General features: G+C 38.1%; 1 protein-coding gene across 3 annotated transcripts in view; it reads right to left on the reverse strand.

Annotated features, from left to right (window-relative positions):
• LOC148641555 (small G protein signaling modulator 1-like) overlaps positions 1–16,993 on the reverse strand; it is a 49,981-nt gene that overhangs the window by 27,272 nt on the left and 5,716 nt on the right. For all 3 annotated transcript variants that reach the window (XM_088617722.1, XM_088617721.1, XM_088617723.1), the window contains exon 3: positions 4,093–4,168. In XM_088617722.1, coding sequence (XP_088473848.1) covers positions 4,093–4,168 — 76 coding nt within the window. The remainder of the gene's footprint in view (positions 1–4,092; positions 4,169–16,993) is intronic.

Genomic DNA, 16,993 nt, shown 5'->3' on the forward strand with positions numbered 1-16,993 from the left:
TGTACATAATGATGCGGTAGTAATTCCAATTTACAATCAACAGAATGGTTAAGTATCTTCCCTGTGCAATGTTCATTTAGATTACTGAGAAAAGTTTGGAGACTTCTAATTCCTGTAAAGTGAAAAACAAGGAATCAAACATGCTTTATGTTTCCTAAGCCTTCATACCAAACAGGACCCTCTGTTGACTAACCTGAAGTACACATTTCAGAAGAGTAATCATCATTATTGTGTTCACAGAACACTACAGTTAAGTTCTAATAAAATATCACCAAAAAATCAAGATGAGCTGAAAGGCCCCCATCTGTTTGTAGAGTTGTCTTGTGTTCGAAACTTCATATTCTGATATTTAAAATTCACATTTTTTCAACAGTCATTTTTTCCCCAAATTCCAGGCAGGTCAATAATTGTGTAGTCCAAGCCTTCTTAAGTATTTTAGCTGTTGAAGCACTGAAATTCAATCATTACTCTTCTCAAATCTTTTCACAAAAAACAGAAAAATACACTTCCACTGATCAGATTCAGTTCAGTCCTGCTCAGAAAACCAAATCTGAAACAAAATGGTCCTGGCTGAGCTCATTCGGCCTTACCACTGTCACGCAATGTGAGCACGTCTCTCTCTCCGAGTGTAAGATGGTTTTAATAAAACAATTCGGAGAAGATGCCCAGAAGAGAGTCACCAGTATGAATATATGATGCAATAAATTAACAAACCATGAAAACCCCTCCCCCTCACTAATCCATCAGAGTCAATAGTGTCATATGCTGTTTATGCACCTGCCCACCTGAGACCTAGAACTATGGACTACTGAGACATGTGACAGCAGCAGCAGGCTGGAGGAACACAGCCCTGTCACAGAGCCCTGGCATTAAGCCTACCTGCCCAAGGATTCTTACTCCAGCCAAGCATGGCCTCAAGAACATTCCAACCCATTTAACAAATCAATTCACCATTTTATTTTTTTGTTTGTTTTCAGTCTTAATCTCCACAAGCACAACATAACGTCTTTGGGCCTCAGGTAAAAAAAAAAAATGCTTAAGACATTTTTTTTTACCTAAAGAATATTCCCCGCATTAGGCAATTTCTATCAGTGTCCGATGTTGAGGGCCTGATTCATGCATTTTTAACATCAAGGCATGCTTTCTGTAATTCTTTGGTCTATGAGCTCCCTAGCATTCTTCTCAGGTATGTGAAATATTTCCAAAAACCCACAGCTAGACTAACTCACACCAGACCAGGTTTTAAAAATCTACCTCCAGGGCCTACAGTATGTCTGATTATCCTAATGTACATTCTATCCCGTATGTTCTTGTGTCATTTTTCCTTTTACTTTTATTGTACTTTTGTGTATTTGTGCTTTATCATAATGTACAGCTTCCTTGTGTTTGGAAAAGACACTTTTAAAACAAAGTGTATTATTATTATTGTTGTTGTTGTTATCATTATCATCACAGTTCAACATACATGTTTGCTAAGTACAGGAATATAGTTTACTCGTAAGAGAAATGCAAAAATTCCATTGCTGCAAACCCTTTTAAAACTCTGGAATAAAAGTGAAAATACTTTTGTTGAAAATAACTTAGCTTCCCAACACACAATGACATTTCGCAAATGGAGTTTTTAATGGAAGTCCGGGAGGAATGAAGGCAGCCGAGCTCATTTGACACAGCTTCTGCAATTCCCACTAATTCTGACGTAAGCAACCGGTCTCCATCTATATCAAACGTCACCGTCTCCTCTTCCTCGTTCGTTTTTGGCATCCCTCCTCCACCCCCTCTCCACCTTTACAGCTGCCCAATTGGTCACATGGGGGTCCTATCCTCCCCGTCCAACGGCCGGGAGGTTGGCTCTCAGCCAAGCAGGTTACGCCAAATCTTCACATCCCAATAAACGATTCTAACTTTGTCATTCCTCATGAATGTATTGTTCTGCTTATTTTTAACCACGTAGAATAATCGTGTTTCACAGATACAGTGAATGGAGAATAATTTCAGTGATGCTGAGCCTATAGTACACCAAGGCCAGCTGTGCTTAATATTTCAAGAAGGAAACAATTACCACAAAAGAAAATCTTAAATAATCAGCTGGTATTCAGGAAATCAGGAAAGTTTCAATAAAACTCACCATTACAGAACAATTGGCATTATTAAACATAATAACAGCAGGTGATCGTTCTTTTAACCATAAAGTAGTACACAGCAAACAGACATAGGTCATATATGGGAAAGATACAGACTGTAGCACCTCATGGAACGGACAGCCAGATTCTTAACACCACAAAGCTTAAATTGAACACAGCATGTTTACTTACTTTTTTTCAAGTAACAGTTTTGGAACGACCCTGCAAAGTGAGTTTTTAACTTCTTTTTTGATTTGGTCCAGTAAGTGATAAATTGAGTTGAACCCTGGGTTTTGGAATTTCTACAAATTAAAGGGACGTACTGTATATTTAGACAACGTCTCAAAACAACTCAAACTCTATGCTCTGAAACAACAGTGACTAAAATTATTTTTAAAAGACAAAAAAGAAGAGCCATTTTATTTATCTTATTTCACATAAAATATGTACAAAATGTTTTGATAACAGAACTACAAATGCCGATTGCTACCCAATGCCAAAAGTGAGGAGTAAAAAGTAAAGAAAGATCAGAGAAATTTTATTATAACAGATTTGAAAACAAATTTTTGAAACAGCAAAGTCACTACATAGTAAAGAAAGGCTTGTGATGAAAAACAAGTTTGAGTACCAGCAGCTTTATTTTTAGTTACCAATTACCTTATCAGTGTCATTACTTCTAATGTAAGTCTTGTGTTGGTTTCATATCTGACAGGCTTATTGGCTTAGGCTCAGCATTTTCTCACAGATGGGAGTTATTTATTCAGAGTGTTGTCGTTTGGAGGGAGTGTTGTCGTTGTACTCTGCTACACTGCTAGTCTATATCCATTTAGCATTAAAAACAGAATTAGGTGAAAGTCTTGGGTAATGTTCCCACAGGAGGGCAAACTGAATACCTTTAGCAGGTAAGGGAACACTTTGAATTTTGTAGATCTGAATTTTGTTCAGATTCTTAGGTTCATCCATATTGAAGTCATAGTAATCTTTCCTATATTATCCCTTAGGATCTCATATCACTATGTCGGGTCCGAAATTTGATCAATTATAATTCTTTCCATGATGATTACAAGTCATATATCACGTGTACAGATCATTCCCCTCCACACACTTAACATATGTTAATCAGCACCACAGCAGTTCCCTAATCAAAGTGACTATATAAAAACATCAGAAGGCCCCCACTGGAATTCAGCCATATGCTTGTGTCCTTCAAGTCAGTGCTAGCACGGACTTGTTTACTGTTTAATTAGCTTGTCTTTCCTGTTGAATCTTGCAAATAATTCAGTAAAATAAATCAGCATGTAGGCTTTTCAGCAAATGTGTTGCAAAGCTACATAATACCAGAAGTAATTTATAGATGTAATCATCTGCAGTAATCCATGTTCATGAATGCTGCTTTCGCTTTCTACCTAACATGGACTTATAACAGAATAAAGCAATTTGCATCATGCTCAGACTCCCCCATACTTGCTAAATTCACTGTGCTTTGGAGGCAAGGAGTGATTCAAATCTCATCACAGTCTCATTCACTCTCATGGACATTTTCTGTAGAAAAAACATCAAATGAGGGGTGGTACAAAATGAACAAGTGAGCAGAGTGATTAAAAACTGTCTCGTTCATCCTCAGTGGCTGGTAATTGATCCCTTTAGTCACCACATAGCCTGTAGCAATGGGATAAAGACTCCTCTAAGGCAGTCTGTGAAAGACATTTAGACCTGAGTTCTCCCTCATCCTCTATAGTTGTGTCCCATGCCAGGGACTAAACCTAAATAGCATTGCTTAAACAGGGTCCTCACAATCCCTCGTCTTTGATAAACAAAGGAGACGTATCTTGGTCTCTGTGTGAGCTCATCCAGTAAGTGGTGACATCGCATAAAGAAATAAATAATGCAAAAAGAGAAATGAATAAATAAACAGTTGCCAGTATTTGTAGGCATTTCATGCTGTGTATAAGGAACCTTCATTTTGACTCACCACAGAAGGACACGATGTGACTACTGTCCTCATGTACAAACTTTCGGGTCACTGCCTCCTCCATAATCTGCTTCACCTAAGGGAGAGAACACCATCAGCAATCAACAGCAGGTTTTTCTCTTGTTTTCTTTGTCGTACTTTTCAAACACGGACGACAGTGCAGTATAAAATCTCAAGTGCTTCCAAAAGGCAGGAGACATGTAACAATATGAACAATTAGATTTTGGTCTTGGGTCAATAACAAATGAGATTTAATGCTTGTCCTACAAAAATGTGTTATTTCAAGCTGGGACTTTCGAGTTTGAGGCTTGCTTGTGCACTTTTTGTCTTTTTTCAACAAAGCTTCTACTGAAAAATGGAATACTAATTATTCTCCTGAAATCCCACACAGGGAATCTGGCTTGGAACATGCCCAAGATCAAAGAGTGTGAAAGGATAAAATGAGTACTGGTTGCCTAATGGAACATCATCAATACCCATCCATTCCAGTGCCAATTTATGTCTCCTTTTGCAAGGCTTCATGGTGCCAGCAAATTCTGAAGGAAAAGCATGAGTATTCTCTTACAGATTGCCTCCAGTAACATGCGTCACATCAATAAACTTACTTCATAATGGCTTCCTGCCCAATTTTGGGGTTGTAACAAGTATCAATCAATCAATAATTCCTTAAACTTATTTAATTCTTTTCTGGACACTCCACTCAAAGCACTTTACAGGTAATGGGGACTCCCCTTCACCACCACCAGTGTGAAACACCCACCTGGATGATGCGATGGCAGCCAGAGTGCGCCAGTACCCTCACCACACATTAGCTATCAGTAGGAAGGAGAGCAGAGTGATGAAGCCAATTCAAAGATTCAAGAACACTTCAGTACAATGAAAACAATATCTTCTTGATGATTTAACCACGATGAATCTGTTTATCAGAAAAACAGCTCCTCTAAAAACAGCTTTGAGGAGGTCAGAATGATACAAAACAAACTGGCAAGACAGGAGAAAGAGATGACAGGTTTGAAGTCATAATTAAAGTGATAGGATGTGACATCGAGGGCACCAGCTGTTGGTGTTAGGAGCTTAATTTTAGCATTTGCCCACACTTCCATATAGTCAGAACAGCTATTCTGATTCTTCTTGCCCCTGAGCTCTGTTATTTTATGTTTCAGCATTCCTTCAAGGTCAGGATTTTGTCTGTATAGCTAACATCTAACATTTAAAATTCCTTTTCACATTCAAAACATGTATACAGCCCTGCTCTGCCCTGGTCAGGATTCAATCAATCCCTGAGGGTGGGCTCAGAGCTATACACTCTACTACTCCACAACACAAGCTCTTCAGCTGTGGGAGAACTCTACACAGTCTAGGTTTCAAAGGAGGTGACATCGCTATCTGTAACCTGCTCAGCACCACAGAGCCCCATTACACTTGCACCTAAAATCTTCAATAGCAAACTTTTATACAGTCTGTTCACTTTATTCCCCTGGTAGCCAGAGCACACAGCACTACAGCTCTTAATTCGGTATAAAAGCACAAAAGCCAGCATGACTATTGCATTCACGATTAATTGTGGCTACACATGACTTCAGCTCAGCTGCAAAAATGTGTTTCCTCCATTAAGACTGCTATTGAATCCTTTTTTAGGTGCTGTGCTGCAGCTTCCAGTTTAAAATAAAACCCTCTCAAACTTATGCTAATTCTACATCCACAGCTGCCAACATTTTCCCTTTATCAGTAAGCTTTTAAGATGGGGAGTTGCATTCTTTTCAATTAAAAATACCCATTTGATGTGCATTCTGGTAACAGACGTCCTAAAGAAATGTAACTGAATTCAGTCTGTGGATGGATAATGGTGTGTAAAAGAGCAGTTCTGTTTGTATGGTTCCAACACTATGAAGTAAAGATCTAGTTTCATTGAGCTATAGGTAAAATGCAGGACTTACTTAGATAATAAATTATCATTTTAGACTGTTTGAGACTTTGTATGTTTCTATTTAATTCACAACATACACCACTGAGGAGTACCAACCTCAAAAATAGGTAAAATTTAAAGATTCAATCATCACTTTTCCTGTGCTTATTAGTAATTATCCTAATGCCTAAACAGCAAAAACCTTGACCTTTAATGTCTATAGGTGTCCTTGACAAACCTTTGACTTATACATACACAATAGGATGCTCTTTTGATAATCTTTTGTCAGCTGACCTTTTGTCCAGAATCAACCGCTAAAAGCAGAGGATACTACACTGTAGCTCAACACGTTCTTGGGATTCCTTGAAAACACAGGTGTATCATGAACAACCATGCACCAGCACCACTCCTCCTTCCTATACCATGAGCTGTGAAGGTCAAAGGGCAGTGGTGGATACAAGTCAGGCAAACAGGCTCACTCATTCCAGCGACTCATGCTCTTCCCACACCCCACACACAGACACACGTACAGTACTAACATTGTCACTGCACACTGACATCCTTACAATCCCTTAATGTGCCTGAAGGAAAGCAATTATGAACTCAATTTTTAAATTATGATAAAGGCATTATTAATTCTTTACACTTGGAATGATGCCTAAAAACCACAATTTGGAATGCTCTGTAATCCATGGAGCAAACTCATCTGTACAGGTACCATACAGACTTCACCCTGGAATCACGCCAATGCAATCTTCTGATGTTAAATAGATGTCTTCCTTTCTCCTGAACTTCTGATTTTCCTTTGAAACACAGCAATGTGCTGCAAATCTTCACTGCTAAACATATGTGTTGATTTGCAGAACCTTGTTAAGACTTGACAGTGTAAAATGGTCTACAGGCCTTGAATTGAAAAGTGTGATATTACAGGAAATGAAAGAAATAACTCTGTCTTTCAAAGCTCAGCCAGAGCTCTCATATATTAAATCTGCAGCTGATAATTAAATTGTTAAATATAAATAAAAATATGCCATATTTAGACTGTCCCCATTTCAGAGGGAGCTTTCAAAACCTTCTACTCCAGTGAAAAGCATTTTTTCTTTTGAAAAGCTACAACAAAACATACAGATTTTATGTCTCGTTTTCATTGGATTTTTACTACTAAACCTGAAGAAAATTTTGCTCAACAGAAAAAATCATCATGAACAGTAGCCAAAAGAAAAACATAGCATGCTACAGGAAAATTAAGTAAAAATATGCACAGGCAGAAAATGTGTGGTTTCATTCTCTCAGTTTCCAAATGAATTTTTCATTGACTACATTGCTGATCCAGTGGCAGTTCAATGTAACCATAAAAATGCAACATTCACTATTATTATTACAGAAAGCCTAGTTATATTAGTGATAAAACTTACAGGCCAGGAAATTACTGTACAAGGTTTCTGAGATTTATTATATCTTTCTTATCCTAATAAAACAAAAGGTAAAATAAGAGAATCAATTTCAGAGTACAAGTGATTAAGCAATGAATGGACATTTCTGGGATCCATTCATAACTTTCCTTTTTGACAGCCAGGGAGTGTCACCTGGTAATAACATGGCAGTAAAAAAGGTTTGATAACACAGGATATAGCATATCTTATAACACTTGGACACTCTGGTAAAACTGAAGTACTAGAACCTGGGTAGGGAGATGCAGGGACCAGCACAAAGCAGATCCGCCCTGACTGGATAATTCATATACTGGCAAGCCCTGGTATTTCTGAAGCTGTGAGCAGGAAATGAACAGGAAGCCTAAAGTGAGCTATCTTTTTTGCTATGAGAGAAGAAACTATGTGTTCTGCTCAGTGTGCCATGGTGAGGATGAATGACTCACTGCAAGCCTGCCTGCTCACAGTCAGAGGGGTGGGGGCCTGCACACCGCTCCCCAGCCTCTAAATGGAATGGGGTGCAGATTACAGCTGTGGAAATTAGTCAAAGAGATATGAAGAGATATGGGGGCTTAAGGCTTCCTCAAAGCACAGCTCCAGTGTCCTTTTGTGCAAGAAGAAAATCAGTAAAACAAAAACAATTTGAGCTGGATCGCAATTAGATTAGCAAAGCAAACACTGAACAGCAGTCTGAGGACGAGTCTTGTGTAGTTGGAGACAGGCTCAAAGGCTAAACACAAGAATCGTGTCCATTTCATTCCTCCTCATCTCTTTGCATACATTTGAAAACACATTTAAGTTCCTAAATAAAGTAAGCATTTTTGTTTATGTGGTGCTTACATTTCCAGACACATAAATGCACGTTAATGAGTCTCTTGAGAGACAGAAAAGGGAACTTGTCAATATGTTGCTTAATTAGCATCAGAAAAAGGATCCAGATGTTGCACACATGTAAGGAAGTAGCTCACAATACAGTTTTCTTGGTCTTCTGTTTCTTTTGAGAGTATGAACAAAAGAACATTTCAGGCTGGCAAACCCATTGATTTTACAGCAATGCGCTACTCACTGCAGAAAAAAATGCCATGGTTTTGTCACAACTAACAGAAGCTTTCAAATTCAAAAGATTCCAGATATATCCAGAAACTTGCTATAAGAGCAGATTTCAGATTTCACTGATATACTGTACATATCTAATTCAGGGAGCACCTTTGCTTGATTAATTGTGCTTTAAACGTTTTTTATATAAGGAATAATAATATTAATTATAATATGAAGGAAATTATAACACTATCTATGCATTGTACTTAAGTAACAAGGAAAGTAGTAGCTCCAAAGGTAGTGATAAGGAGGCTTCGGATTGAAGTCCAGGCTCACTCTCACACCCTCACTTTCCCTCAGTCACTCTCTCACTCTCTCAGCTTACATGACTTTGACAGAAATCCCAGCATCGCTCATTCTCAAATCCGAATCAAAAACAGCAGAAAAAAAAATTAAGCTGGGTTGGCATGAAAAACACCTCTCAATGCACTGTAAAAGCATTTTTTCTCCGTTAAGTCATAGCCTTGCATGACACTATGGTGTATATGTCCTCTAGTCCATTTTCATAAAAAAACATTATTAATACTTATATTGCATACAGTATATATAATAATAACAATGATTATAATAATGATAATTATATTTTTGGACAGCAAAATATTTTAAATTACAGGTGTACAAGGAAACATGCGTCATTACAGAGAAATATGTACTGAATATTCTGTTATTGAGAGGGATAGAGACAGCTTGACATCCATTATCTTTAAGTTGAACACACTATACTGTAATTGGAAGACAGGCTTACCTAGTCTTGTACACGTGTATGTTATAAAGATAAAACAGATCACAAATTGAACCTTGAAAGATGTTTAATTTGTAGTACTGCAGTCTGTCTGCCATCCTGTAGGGCACAATGACATTTAATACTGAGACCATGCTTTGTGTGGTTCTAGTCTTTTTTGGCTGAAATTACATACTTATACTTTACATCATAAATCTCAATTCACATTATATTGGGTCTTCCTCATCTCATGTTCAGCAATAGGGTCATGAAACCAGATGAAATAGCCACTCATCTCCAAAAACCTCTGAACCTCAGCTTTTATAGCTTGCACTATCCTCTAATGACATTTAAGACAACACAACTCAGTGCTAGTAGTTAACTCAGGTAGACTCGTTTCTGAATGTTTCAGTTGATTTAATTTGACTGATCAGGCAATGGGAGGATTTGTGGACTAAGACAATTCATTTCACCCTCCTATACTTTGGCATTTGCAGGATACTAAATGTCCTTATGGCAGTTTTCAAGTCATTCCAACTGAAACCCTGTCACCCAGGTTATGTTGCCAGCATAAACCAGATGATCTTTTTCTTTCCCATCAAGTAAACTAGAAACTCAAAAGAAAAAGCATAATACTGCGCAGGCTTGACCATGTGTCTCTTTTTCTATTCTTCCTGGTGCTGCTTTATAAAGAATCTTTACAACTTAATTTGTGAAACAACTTAAGTCTGGACCTCTGGTTAAAGCGCAGTCCTGATATTCCCCCAAAGATGCATCTACACAAAAGGAGAACCACCCTACTTGATATAAGAGTCCCACATCATAAAATTTCTCAAATGAAATAATTTAACAGGTGATATACCTTTGTCTAAAAATATTTTTAGTTTTGTTTCAATGAAAGGAAGAGCCAAGAACAATTATAGCAGATAAATAATGCTAAAGGTAACAAATGATCATTTCTTCTGGCATGTCTTAAAATGCACTTCTGCACCATTTTTCATATATATTGCTTGTTGCTGCTTTTTGCCTACTGGTTTCCCTGCTTGCCTATCCCTTACTACATCCTTGGTGATCACTGGCTACCCTTTGACCCCAGCCCACTTGTCGAGCACATGTCTCTGGGAGCCGCCAGCATGGGCAGGAGAGACTCTCAGGAGATGGAGCTGTCTCCTCTGATTGTCGCTGATGACTCACAGACTGCTGTCTGTCAGGTCTGAGCCTCCGAAGTCATCAGACCCTCGAAAAGGGAAAAGAGACCTCAAACGCTGCACACAAATAATTGTGCACGTAGATTATCAACGTGGGGAGCTATGTACAGTACAGTATATGAAAAAAGCCCACTCACATCATAGAAAATAAATTAGACAACACAGACCTCACATAAGCCATTAGTTGCAATTTAGCTACAGCCCTTCCACTTGTGATGTCAGTCAGATGGAGGTTCGGGGCTCACAGTAGGAAATTTATTGAACAATGTCATTGCATTAATTCACTCAGCCACCACTGCCACCTTCACTCATGGCTCCAGGGAGAAACTGTGCTGAGTCATAGGTATGAGAAATAAGCTACTAAGATGAAGGATGCATCTGTGAAACCATGCCAGCAACAAAATAAGTTAAACCACTTTCTTACTTTCTCTCCCACTCCTAGAAGACTTGAAAAATCTGCAACAATTAGTTCATATTGTGAACTTCTAGTATGCAGGGACACAAGTGATGGGAAAGCATTGTAATACATCGGGGCATCTGAACACTCATTTGTTCTGTTTGAACAGATGGAAATATAGTCATGACTTTGACTCATTATTTACACACATAAGTCAAACGTAAAGTTTTATTTTAATGATTATAATTGCAGAACTTTGAGCACAGCAGAATCAAAGACAACCGGCACTAGGCTGGATTCACCTCTTTGCCTAATGGCGAACATGTACTTTAATAAGCCTTTTTTGAGACAAGCAGTACATAGGAAGTCTATGATTGTTTAAGAGCAGAAGTTGAAATTATCTAACTACAGTACAGAGTACAGGATTATACTGTTTGAAGCTGACCTACTTAAATGAAATGACTCATATATTATAGCTTTAGCACCATGGAAAATAGAGTGGTGTCTGGTTTTAGCATTCAATATTCTACCTTGGGGGTTAGTGTGGGTGTTAAAGGACCAGTTAACTGTTCAAAGTCATTTGGTTCTTAGTGGACAGCCTGCTAATCTTTTTAATAAGAGGCAGCAGGGCACTGTGTCCCTATTTTTGCAGTAACCCCAATATGACTGGGTTGCTTAGTGTTGTAAAAACACATAAGAATAGATCAGCCCCTTACCTTTTTGTATTAGCTTGTTTTGTTCTCAATAAAAAAGCCTAACCCTCGCGGAGGTTGTGGTCTTAAATGGGCGGTAGAAAAACACCAGAACAAAAGAAACAGTTCTGAACATATATTAGTCACGAGCACTTCCCATTCTTAAGACCTTTTCAAAATTGACAGAGAAAAGCTAAACAGAAGACAGAAGTGGAAACTTTGAGGAAGAACATTAAGCACTTTACCTGGGATCATTTATTACCCAATGTAATCACTTCTTTGACGAAACAGCTGGATGAGATTCTCAGACCAATTAACTGCCGGCAACAAAATTAACTAGATGAACCAAAAGGCTACTTCTTGTTATGAACTTTTCTAATGTTCCTATGACTCTTCATAAGAAACCATCCTTATGTACTGTATGCTGGTGCTTAACACATCATGTACAGGGCAGCAGAACACTGGGTTCCATTCATGTCCCTTTGAAAAGCCTCTTCATTACTATGCATCTGGTTAAAGCAAAAAGAACAAAGAAAATATTCCTCTGCACAAATTTACAGTGTTGTGGGTTCCCTGTATACAGTATAGAGATACTGTCTTGATACGGGTTTAGCAACCATCCACTGTTTTGACATACAGTATTTAGTATGCTCACATTTAATATGTTCCATAATTAGAGCTGTTTTTATGATGACTTGCACTCAACTCACACCCCAGCCTACAGCATATGAAAGCCATTGATGAAGCCCACTCTTCCCTCATCTCCAAGAGTCTGGAAATCAGCTCAGGCTGTCTGAACCTGGCTATGCTAATCACATTCCCTGGTTTCAATGCTGATATTTTATGTAAATAAATCTGTCTCACAGACAATTTGCATTTTTTTTCCTTTTTTGTAAAATAATTTTCAAATGTGTATCAAGAGATTCAAATCCCAGAGAAGTGTGAAATTGATTTTCTTATTACCACATGACTAATCACGACAGCGGCTGTAACATTTCAAAAGTCCATGGCCGCCAAGACTACCAAACGCTTCTTAGCCACGTAAAGCACACTTCCAGCTGGATGGATGTTAGTTACACATATGCCCTTCTATGCAATACCCTACATTTACATAAATATATGCCCTTTAGAATCTGCTCCTTCACCTTCTCCATTCATCTGTAACCTCTCACGTACTATGAAGTAGTTCAGGTGGGGAGCTGCGTCAGCATGCGTAGTCTGCAAAGGAACAAGTAATACGTTTATTCCATGCTGAAAAGAGAAGAGAGAAAACACAACATTTCGGCTGTGAAGCCTTCTTCAAGTACTATGCTATATTCCACTCAGATCCTCCATCTTCGGGACCCTTGTGACCCAATGAAATACCCACTGAAATCAGAGCAGCTTAGTCCCTGACTGCCTTCAACTACCCATTCAAATCAGAACTACTCAATAATTGATCTCCTTTAGTTAAAAATTGAAATCAGAACTACTCAGCGCCTGATGACCACTAACTGCCCACTGAAATCAGAATTACTCAGTCCCCGTTTGCCTTTAACTCCCCATTGTAATCAGAACTGCTCCGTCCCTGATTACCTCGTGGTGATCTCCTCAGGACTCATCGGTTTAGCTAGCAGTGGTGATCTGTCTGACAGTCATACAGTTTTACTAGCAACATTTACTGCACTCTGCTCTATGGCCTATCTTTACTGCAATCAATGATTCCTTACTGTTCGATTGACAAGGCTTTCACTCTGCTCTGGGCTGCACAGGCATTCTGTTATGTGCCTGCCTCACTGTTTTTCCTGGCTTTTATTTTTGTGTTTGAATGATTCATTTTTGTAAATAAGGGTGTTTACTAAGCAAATAAATAATAACACACTGCAATTATTAATTCTAAAAGGAACAATTACCATTATACTGAGTAATGATGGTTATTATAGCAAAAGCATCATCTTTGTGAGGGGACTTGCAAGAAAACAGAATGTTTTTTTTCTATAATTAAAATTCCAAGAGAGAAAAAAGTCCTTCAAAAAAAGACAATTTTAACGCCTAGCAGAAATCTGAGTTAAGCATCCTACATTACATAGATATAACTTCATTAAAAGGAGTTTTAAACGATGAATCATAAATCATCTTGAGTAAATTAGTAAGATATAAAAATATTCGGGAAATGTTTACACATGGCTAAGATGAATTATGTCTTTTCTGTACGAGTTAGTGTACTGCACATAAATCAAAAGAAAAAAAAACATCAGAGGAATGAATCACTGCCTGACTTGTGAAAACTACTGGCTGATTTGTGTGTGCTGTGACTATTTTCAATGTGTGGGACAATGCAGATTTCTGGGTTTTAGATTAAAATAGAAAACTCACTTGCATTCAGAACACATATTTTGAATAAAACCGACTCAGCATGTATGTCGGTATTGTCAAGCTGAAAGAAGGTCCATGTGTCTGCTGGGATATTGGAGGGCAGCCATATGGTGCCATAAGTCAGTATAGGAACTCCAGCCTTGACCTTTGACTATTCAATTCATTTCTGCTACAATGAATATGAATGATGAACAAGCGTGAATATGCGTTAGTCATACAGTGACAAACAATAAGTTGTCCTCACCTATGATATATCCCTGAAATGTCAGCAATAGTCATAGACACTTCTTTAAACCCACTGGAAAATCTGCTCTATATTACTCGCTGTATTGGAGAAGCATAAACTACTTGTTCCCCTTTTTGAGTAAGCAACAAAGAAGTTTGACGAGAGGTTGAGCTGGACCGTTCCTTCATGCACCAATAGATGTAAGTAAATGAAACAGTAAGTTAAATAACTCCAGGGGTGTCCAAATTAAATTACTGAGTTGATGCTCTTTTAGTCATTCCTGTGTGCCATTGATTGTTTTTAACTGGTACCAGATGAAGCAGGGACGATTACAAGTCACAGGAGGTGCAATCAGCACGGGGAAATCCTGTTTCAGCTAAGATCCCCTGTCTGTAGAGCTCCACGTCATCTTTAATCCGTTTAAGTGCAAAAATGGGTTGTTTGGTTACCAAATCAATTCTATATCAGGTTTTGAGTAGAAAAAGAACTGGCAGAGATAAATGACCTTGTTTCACATCCTTGCTCTGCAGTAATGATGTTTTGAGCCTACACTTTTGCATTTTGCCCCTAATTTTATTCTTGAAGCCAGGAAAAATGAAAGGGTCCAGAGCTCTGTGCTGAGACTTGTTCATCACAGACCTCTAACCAACACCTGATTTTTCAAATGGTGGCAAAAACCTGGAGCTAAGGCAGTTAATTTCTTGTAAAACAAAAATGTATTGACAGAATCCAAGAAAGAACAAAACTTAGCGCTTTCTGAGTTTCAGACAATAAAGGCTGGACATAGTTTATATCTTAAACTGTTTTGATTATTCTCTTATAGCCATTCATATCAGCTTAGATCAACACCATGTGGGTTCATACCTGTCAAACAATATTTCTGACTTTGCCGTCACTGTCTTCAATTCTTTTTACAGAGATGCCCCTTTGCCACACATGAACTAACAAGTTATGTACCGTGGCTCTGCAGCTTACATAATTATATTAGCTTAGAACTTTTTCCTATTCTTCTTTAGCTCCATATGGTGTGATGTGTTCACAGCAATAAATACAATCATTTTCTGAGGGACTGGGGCAGCAGCTGTAGTAGTTCGGCTCAGAGAATATTAAATGAATGTTAACACCCTGAATCAGCTGCCAGCCAAACACTGTGCACATTGTATCACTGAATATTTTAGATACCATTTGGGATGCTTCAATGTTAAAACTGCTCAGTTCTATTCTATGAGGAGACAGAATGAAAAGTGGAGACAAAAGATACAATAAATTCTGTAATTAATGTTTTCTTTCTGAGCTCAGTAAATATTTAAATGGTGGTGCATTAAAATCATAAAATAAAAACTTGCACAGCAGCATTAAAAGTGAATCATCTATTCTGCACATATAAACACAGAGCTCTAAGTAATTCCATGTTGTGGGGCATCTACGTCTATAAACCGCACAATTGTAAAGATGAAGGTTTGCTAAATAGTGGCAATGCAATTTCCTACAATTCTTCATTTATTTTCCTAAGAGTGAGCAAAGATAAAACTCTTGGCTAGATTGCTAGATCAGGTATGACAGGGTCTTTGCTGATGGGTAGTAAAACCCCTGGAAGGTTTGCACTAACCCAATATCCTGGGCTGCTGAAGAATACCTCAAATGACTCATACAAAAACATTACCTGTCAGAAATCAACCTGAGCCACAAGAAAACACTCAGGTCAGAGAATACATCTACTGCTTATCTGCATTATTTTCAGGTTGCTTTTGCTCTGGTAGCTTGGTAAATCAGATTCAATGTACCCCAGTCCAGTGCTGAAAAGCAATTTGCAATATTTCCAAGGAAAAAGCAATCACACACAAATATATATTGCAATGGTGGGGCTACATTTTCCAGACACTGCAGGAGTTAACAATGTTACATAATCTTTCAGACTGGTTATATAATTTTTTTTCTAAAATAGTTTTATTTCTCAGCTGCTGTTTGCAGCTGAGCACAGTTCACAACTGATAACACTGCAACCCCAAAGTCAGAGAAGAAAATGCCTGCAGGATATTTCAGACTCTTTGTCCTACACACATAAAGCAACAAAAATGAGCTTCTCGTTAGTGCTATTACAGTTAATTGTAGTTTTGAAAATTGATATTTTTAAATATATTCCTATTTCTGCTGCACAGAAACCTAGGAAAAGGCATAGAGCTCTCAGTTATTTTAGACTCAAAACAAGTGGGAGCCTAGAAGCAGTTTTCAGGCACATTGCTTAAGCTAATTCAGTGGGATACTTCACAAAAAGACTGGATGAGGATCTTCTGATCAATTAGTCACCTGCAACAATACCAGGAGTAACGGTGGGTTTTACATGGCTGAACATGATATCAGTTTCAGATGAGTAATGTTGGACACATCTAGGTCCTAGAGTGCTCACCCAGTGCTGTTCTAAGATATAATAATTGCTGTAATGTACATGCCGGTATCTATTTTACCTGCGATTTGGTCCATTTTGGTCTATAGCTTTCATGCTGAAAGAACATATACATTATAATTATGTTGTTTTGCAAGACTGGGGGGAAAATGGAAAAATTCTCCCCTAAAAGAAAATTGCAGCTCAAAAAAGTGCCTTGGATTGCATTTGATGGGATCTAAAACCTTCTATCTCACATCAAACATACACCACTTACTTCCCATTCTGAAATAAGAAAATAATAAAAGACCTTTTGTCCCTAATCCTTGCCATTTTCACAAAAGAAGAAATGGCTGGGTTTCCAGAGCTTCCCAACAGCTCAACCACTCAGACAGAAGAACTGATGTCCAAGCATTGCATACATGTTGATATAAGAATGTTTTACTTTGGCTATTATTATTGCATATACAATCTATCATATCTAG

The sequence above is a fragment of the Lepisosteus platostomus genome, chromosome 24 (assembly GCF_059453375.1).
Source record: "Lepisosteus platostomus isolate fLepPlt1 chromosome 24, fLepPlt1.hap1, whole genome shotgun sequence".
Lineage (NCBI taxonomy): Eukaryota > Metazoa > Chordata > Actinopteri > Semionotiformes > Lepisosteidae > Lepisosteus > Lepisosteus platostomus.